Source organism: Desmodus rotundus, chromosome 7 (genome assembly GCF_022682495.2).
Source record: "Desmodus rotundus isolate HL8 chromosome 7, HLdesRot8A.1, whole genome shotgun sequence".
NCBI classification, from domain to species: Eukaryota; Metazoa; Chordata; class Mammalia; order Chiroptera; family Phyllostomidae; genus Desmodus; species Desmodus rotundus.
The window spans coordinates 11175299-11190449 of record NC_071393.1 but is presented as its reverse complement, the minus strand read 5'-3'; the positions used below and the strand labels follow the sequence as shown (position 1 = coordinate 11190449).

Genomic DNA, 15151 nt, shown 5'->3' with positions numbered 1-15151 from the left:
CCTGTTCTGGATGGTAGACTCACAAATCTTCTGGACTCAACGCCCATAGAGAATGGATTCGGCCAGGATTCTTGAACAGCTGTTGTGGCAGACATCTGAAAAGCTGAATGTGCACAAGCCGAGGAGGCACAGGGTAAGCTTTCTGGATGGATTAAATAACTTCACCCAGCTATGTGGTCTAGTTGTAGACAGCTGTGCAGAAAGCTCAGGCTGCTAAGTAGCTGTAAATTGACTTGGTTCTCCATTGAATCAAGGAGCTATAGTGTCATAGGTTGAAAATCAAAGAATGAACTTCATATTTGAAGACTGCAGTCAAGCCTGGGTATTATCTATCAGTCCTTTCAGCCGTAACCCAAAATTCAAAAAGGCTAGCTTCAAATAGAAATGATACTCATATGTGGCATAAACCACCACCACAGTTAACTGAATCATAACCTAGTTTGGAGTTCAGATAGAACAGTGGTTTTCAACTGGGGACGATTTTCCTCCTCCAGGACAATTGGCAATGTCTGGAGATTTTTCTGGGGAATGCTACTGGTATCCAGTGGGTAGAAAGGTCAGGGATGCTGCTCAATATCCTACAAAGCCTGGGACAGCCCCCACAGAAAGAATTTTCTGGTTCAAAAATGCCCATTCCTTGAGAAACCATGAGATAGAACTAACTCCATATGATGCAAATATTTAATGCTACTTCCCCAGGGTTTATAGTTCCATCTTCCAAACTGTTTGGTGTTGCCCACTTCCAAAGAGCCTTCTGACCAATCACGGAAGCGTCTGCCCACGTCCAAAAAGGCTGCAAGGGAGTCAGGAGCTGGAATGGTTGGGTCCAGGCCCTGTTGTCACCCCCTGACCGCAAAGTCGTTGGAAGTAGCCCAGTTGTGGACTGAACCATATGAGGTTCCTGGAGCAGGGGAAAAGGGTTGGAGATGCGTAGATTGAGTTTTCCATGTCCAGATCCTGGACTAACGGGGAGAATTTTAAATCTTTTGGGGGATTAAACTGTGTCTGCCGCTGTGGAGTTGGAGGTGGGTGGAATTGGGTGAACCCGTCGCCGGGTGGCTCGTGTCGCTTCCCCCCCCGGCCATGGAGTTCGTTGGTTCGCTCCCAGCACTTCCCCGTTTGGGTCAGTTCGGTCCCCAGAAGTCGGTTCGCGAGCTGTCAGCGCGGGCGACAACGCAGCGGGGCGCGGGGTGGGCGCGGTCGATCGGGTCCCCCACCCGACCCCCCGACCTCCCGCGCTCCCCACACCCGGCCCACTAGGCCGCTGGGCTGCGTACAGCGCCCCTCACTCGCTCGCCTCTTTCTCGCTCGCTCGCTCGCTCTCCCGCCGCCGGGCGGGCGCCGGAGACCCCGCGGGGGCTGAGGCTTGGCAATCGGGCGGTGAGGGCCCCGCTGCGGCCTCCTCGCCATGTCCTCGGCCCGCGACATCAGCGCCCACTTCCCTTTGCACCTCCTAGTCTGGAACAACGATTATCGGCAGCTGGAGAAGGAGCTGCGGGGCCAGGTGAGGGGCGGGGCGTGGGTCCGCCCCCAGTGAGGGAAGGAGGGGGAAATCCGAGGTTCTTGAGCCCCCCGGAGTGCCTCTCCAGCCCTCTACGGTCGGAGCTACGCAGACCCCTACAATTCTTCAGTCGTGGGGCAGTAATAATAACAGGACATGGACTGAGCTTTTGCTGTATGCCAGGCCCTGTGCCGAGGGCTTTATTACATTAACTCTTTGACTTTACAACAGTCCTAGGAGGTAGGTACTATTATGATAACGTTCGACGGAAAGGGAAACAGACGCCCAGAGAGTATGTGCCTGCGCATGGTCGCCCACCTATTAAATACCAAGTCGAGATTTTAACTGTGGCCGGCTTGTTCCCCGGCGCACGGTTTTAACCAGTTAGGCTCTACTGCCTATCCCAAAGACGGAAGAACAATACACACCCCTCACCCCACCCACCCTTTTTGTAAGGAAGGGCTTGGTTGGGTTTGCAGCCCAGGTTGTAACTCGCCCTGCGAACTCTGTGAACTTTGGCGAGGCATTTCTCCTCTCCTGCCCACGGAGACTGATGCATCCCAAAGTTTGAGAATCACTGGTGCCCAGGATCCTTAAAAGCCCTTCTTGTTCTAAGGTGCATTGTTTCCTTGTCTTTTATTTATTGCCATCTTTTTAAAGCAGTGGTTCTCAGTTGGAGGTGATTTTCACACACCCCCCCCCCGGAATGTAGACATTTTTGGTTGTTACAAGAGGGAAGTGGGTGCTTACTGGGATCTAGTGGTAGAGGCCAGGGCTGTAGTTCAGCATCCTACACAAGTGCATAAGATACCTCTCCACAACCAAGAATTATGTGGCCCAAAATGTCAGTAGTGTTTTGCGCGAGAAGCCCTGCTTTAAAGACACCTCAACAATTCTGAGAGTTATTGGTGCCTTCAGATTACAAACTAATGAGCTTTGCAGTTAGAATAAGGGTTTATAGTTATTTGGTATAATTGTTCACGTTGACTTCATGTCCTGGTTTTTTAAGAGATCAAAATTGACACTGCAGTTGTCAAGGAAATTTAGACGAAAGGACCTTTGGTTGTTGTTTGGTTGGTGAAAATCGAACAAAGTCAGCATCACCTCATTTGATGAACAGTTACTGCTAAGCCTGTTCTTGCGCCCTGCCATATTTCTTTTAAATCTGTTGAACACCCACTGGAAGTCAAAAGTCACTTTTTTTTTTCATTTAAATTCTCCATCCAAGGAGAATAAAGTTTTATTGTAGGTCCTAGGTCTTAATGACATCATGCACCCAGAACTGAATGATTCACCATTAGGCATCCTGGGTATACCTGATGGTTTCATTCTATTTCTGTTACCAAGGGAGTCCTCCGTTGTTTTGCTCTTAACTCTGAGTCTCACCGTGGACACTTTAAACGTGACTGGACAGTTCTGGTTTTTAGGTCAGCTGCACTGTACATCTGCACTTCCTTAGTATTGGGGCTGTCGAGCCTCTTGTGAAATAGCGAGATAAACTACAAAGTCTCAGAACTCCATCTGATTTGATAGAGCATTTCATTGTCATCATTAAACCACACTCTTTCCATACTGATTTTTGAAAAGAGCCTACTTTCTAGCCATTGGAGGTGAGGAAAAGAGTTTAAATAAACTGCAGTTTGTATTGATATGAAAACTTGTTGGATAAGAACAAATTCTTGGTCTGTAATCTAAAAATGTGACACAGTTGAATTATGTCTTTTTCTTGCAAGCTGTGAAAAAAATCTTCATTGAAAGCTCTCTAGGACTCTTAACTTGAAAAACGTTAAGGGCTTTTGTGATGAGAAGATTTCTAATTTTGTGGCAGATTTTCCTGGAGTAGGTTGGTCCTTAACGCCTTCCACTGTCAAGGAGGTCAAGAAAGAGTATTCATACTTGCTAGTTATTTGGTTTTGACTTTGTTATTGCTTATCACTGTAGATCATTTCACAGTATACCTGTTCCCTTTGGGGAAGAGGTAGTTAAAATGTATTCATGAAGAAAATCTTGACGGTGGAAACTTGACTCATGACCACACAATCCAGTTTCAATCCTGAAAGTTGGCTGTTTGAAAGGATGGAGGCGGGCTGGCTTTAATGCTGTGCTACTTTGTGCTCAGAAGGGGCTTGTGATTGATTTCATGCTCTGCTGTTACTGTTCTGAAATTTGTAATTACTTTTGAATAGGGGGCCTTGCATTTTTATTTGTCACTGGACCCTGCAAATTACGTGACTGGGTCAGGGTCAAGAAGTTGATCATTGATCTCATTAAAATACGAGGCGGGAAGTATTTTGCTGCTTTCATATTTATTGAGATCCTCTGTTGATTATGAAACAGTTGCCTACTTTTCCTACTTCTGTGACTTGGAGGCAGTTGAGTTAATGGCCAATACCAACGCTGATTAAGTTGTGAGAATGGGGATGTTACCCTTGCTGAATTGCTTCCTCACCTATAAAAATGGGTCTAGTAACACTGAAAGCGGACTGCTTTGCCAGGTGCTGTACTGCATGGTTTATGTGCAGTTGTAGATTTAACTCTCACTCCAGTCCCCTGGGGTGGGTGATGCTATGATTCCCAGTTTACAGATTAGGAAACTGAGGTGGAGCGGCTCTGGCTCCTTTGTATACTTCGCCAGTGGCCAAACCAGGGTGTGAACCCAGAAGGTTGGACTCTGCCCTAATCCTGTATTCTTAACCCTCCCACTAAACTACTTTGACTAAAAGGACCTTCATTTCCTACTTCCTTTCCTACAGGATTGTGGAAAAATAAGGCAGAGAGCACATCTGAACACGCAGGCACCGAGTAAATGGGCACAGAACCGTTTGCCGTAGTTGCTGCTGTTATGATGGTCACCCTCCATATTTAGCTTTTTTTATGTATCTCCTAGTTCTTCTCCAAGGAACACATATTGAGTGCATGATTAAAACCAAAAAAATTCCTCCTACCCCAGCCATAAAACCAGCTATTTCACTTAATGTTTCATTTGCCAGTAAGTTTCTGCTCTCCAGTCCTTCATTCCTTCCATTCCACGAGTGAGACTTGAAGCAGGCACACTGGTAGCTGTAAGAATTTTATTTTGTTCTAGCAACAGCAGCACAGAAAGAATCGAGTTTATTCAGATGAAGCTGATCCAGGACGTGCTTCTGAGCGTGTGTGGATCAGTTCCCAACCCACCGTCTTGCTAACAGCTGGAGCTGGCTGTGTAGTAACTCACTTTGTCGACTATGAGATTGTGCCAAGCTTTCACCATTTGCTCAGCAGGGGCACTTTATTAAGTGCTTCTTAACCTGTCAGCTTTACTGTCTTTAATATTCATTGGGGCCTTGAAGTTGGTTGGTGCAGTTGAAATGATTTGTGTTATGGTTATGTCATTTGTCATTTAGCGAGAGAGGTCTGTTAAACATCTTTGGCCTTCTCTCCGGTGCTGGGAGAATGAACGAAAGAAAGGGGACAGATACAAAGGTCAGCCAGTGCACCTTGGACAGGGGAGGGAAAACCCTGGGACCGGGTTGGGTAGAGGGTGGCAGATGAGGCCTGGCTGTCAGGACAGCCCCCAGTTAGCGGGTGAAAGCACGAAATTCAGGCAAGAGGAAGGGAGCGGCCCGGGCAGCAGCAGTACTAGGAGTCCGACAGGGAACCACCCTGGGGTGCTCACCCTGGCCTGTGGCAAGGATGGGTGAGGCCACTGAGCACACATTCAGGTCAGTGCCTGTTGGCTGGAGGCCTTCTGTGAGCCAGGGGCTGGGCATCCAAGATAAAGAGTCTAGAGGCTACTCTCAGGTGCTCCCCCTTGGCCACCAGGAGCTCAGGCTCACCTTAGGGCACCAGGCCTGTGGATACCTTCCCTCCCTGACTTGGAGTCGGGGAACTAGTTCAGGCCACAGCTACAGAGGACCAGAACAGGCTGAGACCGCCCAGGAATGAGGGTGGTTGCCTGTGCTGCCCCAGGAGAGGTGACAGTGATAGTTTATAAAGTACTTACTTCATGCTGGGACCAGGGCACAGGGGGTCGAGTAATTCACAGAGGCTGGGGGGGCGGGGGGCGGGGACCCAGAGGTGCCTAGTTCTTCAGCCTGCACTCAACACTTGGCCTTTTACCTTCTTCGAAGACAGCAGGGTGGTAAAGAGGTCTTCAAGCAAGAAATTAACAAATGGCTTAATTTAATGATGGGCTTAAATTAACAAGTGGGAAGGAGACGTGCAGAAATCTCATTCCTTTCCTCTTCAGGGGGCACTATTATAGTTAAAAGGGGTGGGAATTTTAAATTTGATACAACCGAGGACTGAAGAAACCTGAAAAAATGATCGGCTTCGAAAGTGAATTCCAGTGAAATTCTGAAAGCTCTTGCTCACTGAACTCGCTTAATGATTGGAAGACCCTAAGCCTTGCTATCAACTGTAATGAAGTTTCAGTTGATAACAAGTCCTTTTTAGGAAGAAAGTGACAGCTTATATGAAACTGCGTAGTGTGGGCATATGATAAGAGTTTATTCTTCTTATTAGTGCAGTTAGGCATTGTGTCTTGACCCTCGTAAGAACTTATTCTTTACTGCTGCCATTTTATAAGAGAGCAAACTGAAATTCGAGAGGAATCAAGCAAGTCATCATACAATATATCGATGGCACAGTTTTATATACTACAGAAAACATATATATGTTGATTTTTAAGTATATTTATTGAGATATAATTCACCTGTCATGCAATTCACCCACCAAAATGTATCATTCAGGGGGTTTTAGTATATTCATTGAAATGTACAACCATCATCACTGTCAAATTCCGGAACATTTTCATCACCCCCAAAAGAAACCCCATACCCCGTAATCACTCCCCATTTCCCTCAACCCCTTCAGCCCTACACAACCACTGAGCTACTTGCTATCTCTATAGATTTGCCTATTCTGGACATTACATATAAATCGAATTGTACATCATGTGGCCTTTTATGTCTGGGTTCTTTAAGTTAACATGATGTTTTTAAATAAAGATTTTATTTATTTATTTTTAGAGCGAGGGGAAAGGAGGGAGAAAGAAGGAGAGAAAATCAATGTGTGGTTGCCTTTCGCACGCCCCCTACTGGGGACCTGGCTGGCAACCCAGGCATGTGCCCTGACTGGGAATCAAGCCGGCAACCTTTCGTCTTGCAGGACTACGCCCAACCAACTGAGCCACACTGGTCAGGGCAGAGCAGTTTATTTTTACCCTTGGTGCTGCTTACCTTCCTTCCCTGCAGCCAATAAGTGGAATGTTCTGGATATCTTTGGAGGCTGCAGTTAATGCATGTCCAAAAACTAGCTAGCATCTCAAATCAAGACAAAGCACATGTCTAAGAAGTATTATGGCACTTAAAGTTTTTATATTCCCAAAGTCCCACGGCAGTTTACTATGTCCTTGGAAGAAAGTTCAGAGCTGCTCTGGGGAGAGACAGGGCCCAGCCATCACACTGAGCTCGCACCAGAGCAGTAGGTTCTTGGCTCTGGAGACCCCATGCAGGTGCTGGAAGGAGGGCCGGGACAGGAAGGAGGAGGAAAAGCTAAATGGGTATGTCTAGCACCTGGAAGGAAACCCTTGAGGGGAAATGGACTGATTGTGTGTGTGTGTGTGTGTGTGTTTTCTTGCATTTAGCTATAAATATGTCCACATACACACCTAGTAGATCATGTTCCTTGTCCATAGGACCCATGGATGTAGCTACATCAGGCCACTTGGAGCTCAGTACACAGTAATGAGAGTGGTGTTTTATTCTGACCCAGATTATCTTCTGTACTTTCAGTTTTGATTAAAGGCCTGCACTTCCTGTTCTACACTTGAATGCTAATATGTGCTTAAGAAATCCCCTGTTTCATTTCATAGGATGGGTGTACTTCACAAAAGCCTTATTTAGACTTAATCTGAGTGTGGTTGTCAGTGATCTGAGGCCTATAGCCAGTATTTATTTATTAGGCATTTAACTCTATAGAAAGAAGAACTCAGTAACTATCATCTTTACTTATAGCCCCAAACTCATATTTCAGCCGTGCCCACATGCAAGCGTTCATTTTTCCATATGTTGCTGTAATTAATATGTAAATACTGTTTTCTGTTTTTATACTTACATGATCTCTCAAACACATTAGCACATTTTTATATAATATGTCCGATTATATGAATGCCAGTGTTTACTTTACAGAATGTGGAGGCTGTGGATCCACGGGGACGGACCTTATTGCATCTTGCTGTGTCTTTGGGACATTTGGAATCAGCTAGAGTCTTGCTCCGACATAAAGCAGATGTTACCAAAGAAAATCGTGAGGGGTGGACAGGCAAGTATGCTTTTAAAATTATTTATTTATTTAAAAATGTATTTATTTAGAGAGAGAGGGAGGGAAGGAGACAGACAGACAGACAGAGGTAGAGGGAGGAGAGAGAGCACCACTTTGTTGTTCCACTTATTTATGCATTCATTGGTTGATTATTGTTTGTCCACGATCGGGGATCGAACCTGCAACGCTGGTATACTGGACTGATGCTCTAATTGACTGAGCTACCTGGCCAGGGCTTAAAAATCTTTTAAAGCCTTTCATTTTAGGGGTTTTTTTCCCCCCAAATAAAGGCCAGTCTCAATCACCATTGTCCTCAGAGTCATCTTTATCTTAAGACTCTTTCTCTCTTGGGACTCGGGGCCAGGCGAGGAGATGAGAGCCTCGGATGCTGCTGGCTGATCTGCAGCCGCACAATGGCCTGGATTGTGTCCTGGGCCAGGAGCCCTGGTGGAGAGTGACGACTCCTCATCTAGAAAGCGGCTCTCAGTGCAGACCCTTTCCACCATATGCAGCTGGGAGGCCAGAATTCTCCGAGCCATGTGATGGTAACTCCAGTGAGTCCACTGGAATAGGCAAAATCAAAAGGAAATTATGGCTAGAAGTGGCCCCTTACAGTGAAATCCTGGCATTTCTCCTTTTGTGCAAGTTCTCTTGCTCTTGGTCAGGGTAGTTCTGTGTTGACTGAGCCAGGATGTGTCCCAGCACAGGCCCTGCCTGCCAGATCCCCATATAACCACGCTTGTGTGATCACATAGTGAAAGCCAGCTCTCTGAAGATACGGTCAGGGCTTCATGACCAGCGGTAAGAAAGGGGGATAAGGGGAGGGTGAAAGGGGTTTGATTGAGAGGCTAAGAGTACTCTTTTCTTCTCTTTTTACCTACTTAAGAGCTAGCAGTGAGCCCTGGCTGGTGTGGCTCAGTGGATCGAGCACCGACCTATGGACCAAAAGGTCACCCATTAGACGCCCAGTCAGGGCCTGTGCCTGGGTTGTGGGCCAGGTCCCTGGCTGGGGACATAGGAGAGGCAACTGATCGATGTTGGTTTTTCTCCCTCTCTTCCTCTTCCTCTCTCTCTAGAAATAAACAAATAAGTTTTTTTTTTAAAAAGGAGCTAGCAATAAGAAGTCACAGTCATACATGATAATGTGGTACAGCAGCCGCTCTCTCCTCCAGGAAGAAAATGTTGGCCTTTGACCTCTAGAGATATTTTTCAGGCTGGTTTTGACATTTGTCAGCAAGTGTCAGAATACTGGGTGATTACATTCCACTTTTTCGTTTTCCAGTTTTGCACGAGGCTGTGAGCACCGGGGACCCCGAGATGGTGCACACGGTCCTTCAGCACCGAGATTACCACCACACATCCACGGCCCTCGAGGCGGTGCCCGAGCTGCTCCAGAAGATTCTGGAGGTAGTCCGTCACAGTACAGCATTGCCCTCCTTTGAGTTACACGCTGATACGACAGCTGGAGACACAGTTTGTGACATTCTTGTATGCTTTCCGGAAGGGTTTTATGAATCATGCATAAGATGTATGGAATACTAAGTAGCATTATTTCTTGCTTTCCAGCTTGTTGAATGTGGGAGGTCCTCCATAAGTTATGTTTCTAGGTCACTAGCCTTACCCTTTGAAACGCTACTTAAAAGTTAAGACTAAGACGAATGGACGTCAAATAACTAATTTGTCGAGGTGCCTGATTTCTTAAAAGTAGCATCCTGAGCAGAGGTCATCTCGGTGCGGTTGTGTTGGGCGTCAGTGAATGGGCAGGGGTTTTCAGGGTCTGCTGAGGTTCAGAGGTCGGTGTGCACCTTCTGCTTGTCACTCCTGTCACTTCTGGCCATCAGTATTTTGTGATTTCTAGTCCATTGCCTTATTTTATGTACACATTTTGGCTTTTGGGAGGTTTACCTGTCTTGTGAATTATTAAAGTATATAGGCTCGGTTACAGTAGGCTCCTGGGTTGTTTTGGACAATGGTTGCCATCCTTCAGATAATTTTCGTTACCTACAAAAACCATCTTACCAGTCAGCCTTGTGTACCATTCCCAGGGCAGCAGGAGACGAGAACGTTTTAGTGGTTCAATTTTCACCTCATTTATTCTCAATTTAAGCAGAAGTGAGCTTCCCAAAATACCTCCAAAGATATTTGTCCATTAATCGGCTTTACCACATTAGTCAGAACAAATTTCTTGAGGAAAATGAACAGTCCTGTTGAGCAAAGGAACAATTTTGCTAGAAATGAGATGAGTTACTGCTCATTATCTGAGTACTCTTTCAAAAAATATTTCTATGACATGCAAACTACATTCTGCCAAACATACTAATTTTCCACGTACTGCAGAGAAACCTTCCCTGACAGATGAAGTACTTACTGCAGTATTTTAAAAATAGGTGTGGGTTTGAGTTTACAACGCTCACGCGGACTCATTGTTCTCTTACCTAACTCACTGCAGGAGGAACTAAAAACATCATTTGTCCGTATGACGAAACAGAAAATGACTTCTTTAACATGGCGTCATGCCTCATTTTAAAAATTCAAAGTAAAGCATTCCCTCTCTCTCTCTCTCTCTCTCTCTCTCTCTCTCTCTCTCTCTCTCTCCTTGTATTGCTCTGTAACAGTGCCCTGCATGGAACTATGTTCTCTGTTTGAAGTTAAAGACCGCCCGTAAATGACCTGCGTGCTTAGTGGCACCAAAGGCTGTTGTTGACGTCCCATAACATGCTCCTCTTTCTTATCTGCTGCCCTAGGAGAATGTCATCACCCCATCATTGGGCCCATCATGTCAAACCAGGGTAGATTCTTGGTCTTCCTGCCTTGTGCTTCTGTAGATACCACGGCAAAACCTTGGAGGTGGGAGGGAACAGAAAAACACCTGAAATAGCTAGCATTTCTCTTCTTGGATGGTAACTGTTGATATTAAGTCGGATGGTACTTTAAGTAGCTCTTCAAGGACCTTCTTTAAGAATTCACGGCAGGTCAGAAAATCGTCTTAAAACTGCGTTGATGTGGTGCAAAACTTCAAAAAGCTAAATTTTAAAAGTTTAAGAGGAAAGTGGAAGCAAAAGTCTTTTGTTAGCTGAGGAAAATATCAACTTCCTGGGGAAGTGATGTCTAGCTGCCTCTTTCTGGTTTCACAGAGTGGTCCGATAAATGCGAAGCACTTTTCCAGAACACAGAGCCTTTTACAGTCAAGTTCCCGGTGTAAATAGACGTTCCTTTCTCGTTGCTTCGAACAGCCTGCTATGCATATTGGCTGGCAGTACTTAAGCTCGTCCATCTTCCCAGGCTCCTCTTTCTGTTACTGTTACGAACCTGACTGAGCCCCTAAATCAGATTTGACTTTTATCTCCCTCCAACCTTATTGCTTTCAGTTAACTTTATTAACTGTCTAGACACTTTATATCAAGAATAAATCACAGCCTGAGTATAAAATAGGCATTTACTTTGATGGGTTTGCCATTTGTGTTTCTTCTTATTTTCTCTGTTCTCTCGCCGCATGCCCCCCACCCCCTCAAAAGACCCTGTTACCCCTTACTGGGTTTATGTTTAGTTAATCGTACCAAGGGTAATTTCTTTTACCCCTTTATCCTTCAGACTCCGGATTTTTATGTGCAGATGAAATGGGAATTCACCAGCTGGGGTGAGTGGCTGTGGGCTTGTAATTTATTTCTGTTTTCAAATTTACTTAGCCTGAATATAGGTTTATTTTCCCTTTATAAAAGTTGCATGTGCTTTTTTTAATCTAAGAAATGCATAGATAAAAATAAGGAAAAATAGTCACCTATATCCCCACTTAAGCAGAACTACAGTTAATGCTTTGGGTGCTTTCCTCTCGTCTTTGTCCTGCACAGGACTTTTTCTCCCACGTATCCGTAAATACAACATACAGACAACTTTGTCTCTTTTGTCATTGCAAGCTGGCATTTGTCCATATTATTCTTAAAAGGTTAATATTTTAGGAATATTATGTGTTTCAGCTTGATTCTTTTAAACTTGTTATTCTAAGGAAGAAGATGAGATGAATATTGGAATAGCTTGCTATTTTACAAAATGGATGTATTTCTCCAAAATCTGAGTAAGGCAAATTGGCTGACAGTAATTGTCATAGATGTTCTGCTTTTATTTCTTGTAGATCAGTTAACGACAGTTCCTAATTCCCAGTTTTCAGCCGTTTCCACTTCCAGACTTCCCTTTCAGGGAAGAAGTCAGATTTGTAATGAAACACTGAGATGAAGTAAAAACTATATGAGACAAGAGAACTTCAGATTCCTCTATGAAATGAATGCGTTTTTTCCTACTGCAAATAAGCACTCTGATTTCAGGTTTTGTTAAAAAGCAGCACACTGTAGACATTTGGTATTTTGAATGGTGGATATGACGATATGGTAGGTCACGGCCATGTGGCGAGAGTAGCCCATGTAACCAGAAAGACCAGAGGGACACACTCTAGCTCTGACGGCGGGCAACAAGAAAGGCTCTCATGGTGACTGAGAACTCGCGTGGAGCTTTCTCTGGACAAGACATAGATCTTCGCTTTTCCAGAGAGCTATACACTGACTTCCTATATCAGAGCGTGGCGGCCAAGCCCAGTTCTGTGTGATGGCCACCATCTTGCTACCCCCATTCTTTCATTCAAGTCAGAATCCTGATTTCCTGGGCCAGCGTGTTCCGCTTGGCCCTCAGGTCTTTCTCAGTAGCGCATTTCTTCCTCAGTGCCCTTGGTTTCCAGAATATGCCCGAACGACGTCTGCCGCATTTGGAAAAGTGGTGCCAAACTGCGTGTCGATATCACATTGCTGGGGTTTGAGAACATGAGCTGGATAAGAGGGAGGCGCAGCTTCATATTTAAGGGAGAAGGTGAGTGAGGCTGTTGCAGTAACCACTGCACGTTCTAAATTACAGAGTGATTCTTAACCATAAATCAAGTTCACATTCGTGTGCCTTATCTGATCCTTTCTGGGCATCCTTTTGTTATTCTTTTTATTTACTCATCTCTCAATGCCTGTGTTATTTCTTATTATATAGTTCTTCTCTGTGTATTAGTCACCACCCAACATTGATAACCTCTTGACATATATCTTCTCATGTCTCTGAGCCTCTTGGTACAAGCCTCTGTCTTGTATCTCTTTATATTCCCTCCATAATCAGGCATGACCCCCCACCCCATGGAGGGTGAGAAGTGGCATGGCTCACCCAATGTCGTGCATAAATAATTTATATTTTGTAATCATATATTTTAAAGATTTAGCTACTTATTTTCAGAGAGAGAGGGGAAGGGAGGAAGAAAGAGAGGGAGAGAAACGTCCATGCGTGAGAGATAGATACATCATTTGGTTGCCTCTTGCCACACCCCTGACCAGGGACCTGGCCTGCAACCCAGGCGTGTGCCCTGACCAGGTATTGAACCAGCGGACCTTCTGGTTCGCAGGTCGGCACTCAATCCACTGAGCAACATCAGCCAGGGCGAATCATATATTTTAAAAAGTACACAGATAAATGTGTTGTTAACAAAGAATGCCAATTATGTTGAAAGTCTGCATCTTTGGGGAAGACAGCCCAGAGCCTACTATGAGTTGTGGAAAGTCAGTCAGGTAATTCCTGTGCAAGTAGGCAATTGACAATCAATAGTCTTTATCAGATGGTACCAGGGAGGGAAATTGGAAAGAGGATGCATTTTAACACATGAGGCTTTCTTGTTTTTGCATCTCACTTGCATTTTGCTTAGTTGTGCCCTTGTTTCCATTAACAGACAACTGGGCAGAGTTGATGGAAGTCAACCATGATGACAAAGTGGTCACCACAGAACACTTTGACCTTTCCCAGGAAATGGAGCGCCTCACTCTGGACCTGATGAAGCCAACAGGCAGGGAAGTTGAGAGGCGGCTCACAAGCCCAGTCATTAACACCAGCCTCGATACTAAAAATATTGCTTTTGAAAGGTACGTATTTGGCTTCTGCATTTTAATATCTCATCCCTTACTGCCATCTTTAGTGGCATGTATGTATTGATTGGAAATTATGGGTGGATTGGGGTTTTTCTAACAGGGCAGTTTAAGCACTAGTATCTTAAAGTGAATCTCTGCTGTCACCAAATGGAAACCATCCGTCATCCTGTAGCATTTTTATAGCCCATTGGTTGAGTCTTGGAGAAATATCTTCATATTCTTTTAATGGGCCCTTTCTAATGAATTTTACTTGAATTTTATTTTTGTTTTGGTGTTTGGGGATCCAAAAGGCTCCCTAATCCTAAACCATGGAACTCTGAGTTTCCAGAAGCTAGAATTGGTCCGCTTTTGAATGTGATAATACTGATTATTAGTCAAATTCACACATTTCACATAGTTCAATGTAGTTCTCACTTCCCAGCTCTGCTACTGTGAGGCCTAATAGTTTAGAGCAAGAGCCTGGAGGGGTTTCGATTCTATTCCAGATTCTACCCGAAGAAACCTCAGAGAGACCCGTGTCTCGGTCAGCCCAAGTGAGAACTCTGTGTCCGGTCCCCTGCCTCTGGGCTGTGCAGAGGTGTGTAGGACCTTCGTAAGGGGAGTAGACCCTGTCATGGCTGTCATCCTAAGTGTTTCTACCACAGCACACACTGAACCAGGGGGGTCTGCCGGAGCCCTGAGTGTTTGCCTGGGATGTCACATCCAGATCTCTGGAAACCAAAGCAGCGTAACGTGAGCTACTGCAGGCAGAGTTTTCCCGGATTTAGGCTTCCTTTTCTCTTCATAAGTATACTAACTGCCCTCCTTTTTCTTCTCTTCTTCATTTCCAGTATAAAATGTATTGACAAAACTGTGAGCTTTCTGGTTAGTCAAATATAAGACTGGTTACGTGCCCTTTGCCTTTAGTTTAGATCGGCTGTGGAGTGAGGGTATTTATTGTAGCCGAAGAGAAAACCAAAACACCAGGTGCGCTGCTGCTTTGGCAGGGACACCCCCTGAGGCAGGGTCAGTGTCCCATCACCAGCCTTCTCTCACCGGCCTCCCCCGCTGACAGCCATGTCTTCCAGGGACAGCAGGGTTTAGGGACTGACCGAGGCCTCACCAGTAAAGGTCTTGGGAAGACATCTCCAGTCTTTGGCATGTGCCTCTGCAGACAGGGAGGGCCCTTGAGCTTAGGGCTCTGTTCGCAAAGCTGGAGACGGAGGAGCCTGCCTTCACTGCCACATCCCAGCAGTAGTGACAAGAGCTGGAAGAACTGAGTGTCAGCAGCAGGGCTACTAACCACCTGAGCAGCTTTGGGCATGGCCTAGTCCCTCCAGGTTTCTGTTTCCTCCACTGGGAAAAAAAAGAGTAGTGGACCGAGAGCTGACGTCTCTGAAGTCCATGACCCTAAGAGATCACAAGA

General features: G+C 45.4%; 1 protein-coding gene across 1 annotated transcript in view; it reads left to right on the top strand.

The window, feature by feature from the left end:
* Window positions 1-1129: 1129 nt before the first annotated feature.
* ANKRD13A (ankyrin repeat domain 13A) overlaps window positions 1130-15151 on the top strand; it is a 28173-nt gene continuing 14151 nt past the window's right edge. Inside the window, exons 1-6 of the mRNA XM_024566936.3 lie at window positions 1130-1504; window positions 7672-7804; window positions 9087-9211; window positions 11396-11441; window positions 12515-12658; window positions 13551-13740. Coding sequence (XP_024422704.2) covers window positions 1409-1504; window positions 7672-7804; window positions 9087-9211; window positions 11396-11441; window positions 12515-12658; window positions 13551-13740 — 734 coding nt within the window. The 5' untranslated portion in view covers window positions 1130-1408. The remainder of the gene's footprint in view (window positions 1505-7671; window positions 7805-9086; window positions 9212-11395; window positions 11442-12514; window positions 12659-13550; window positions 13741-15151) is intronic.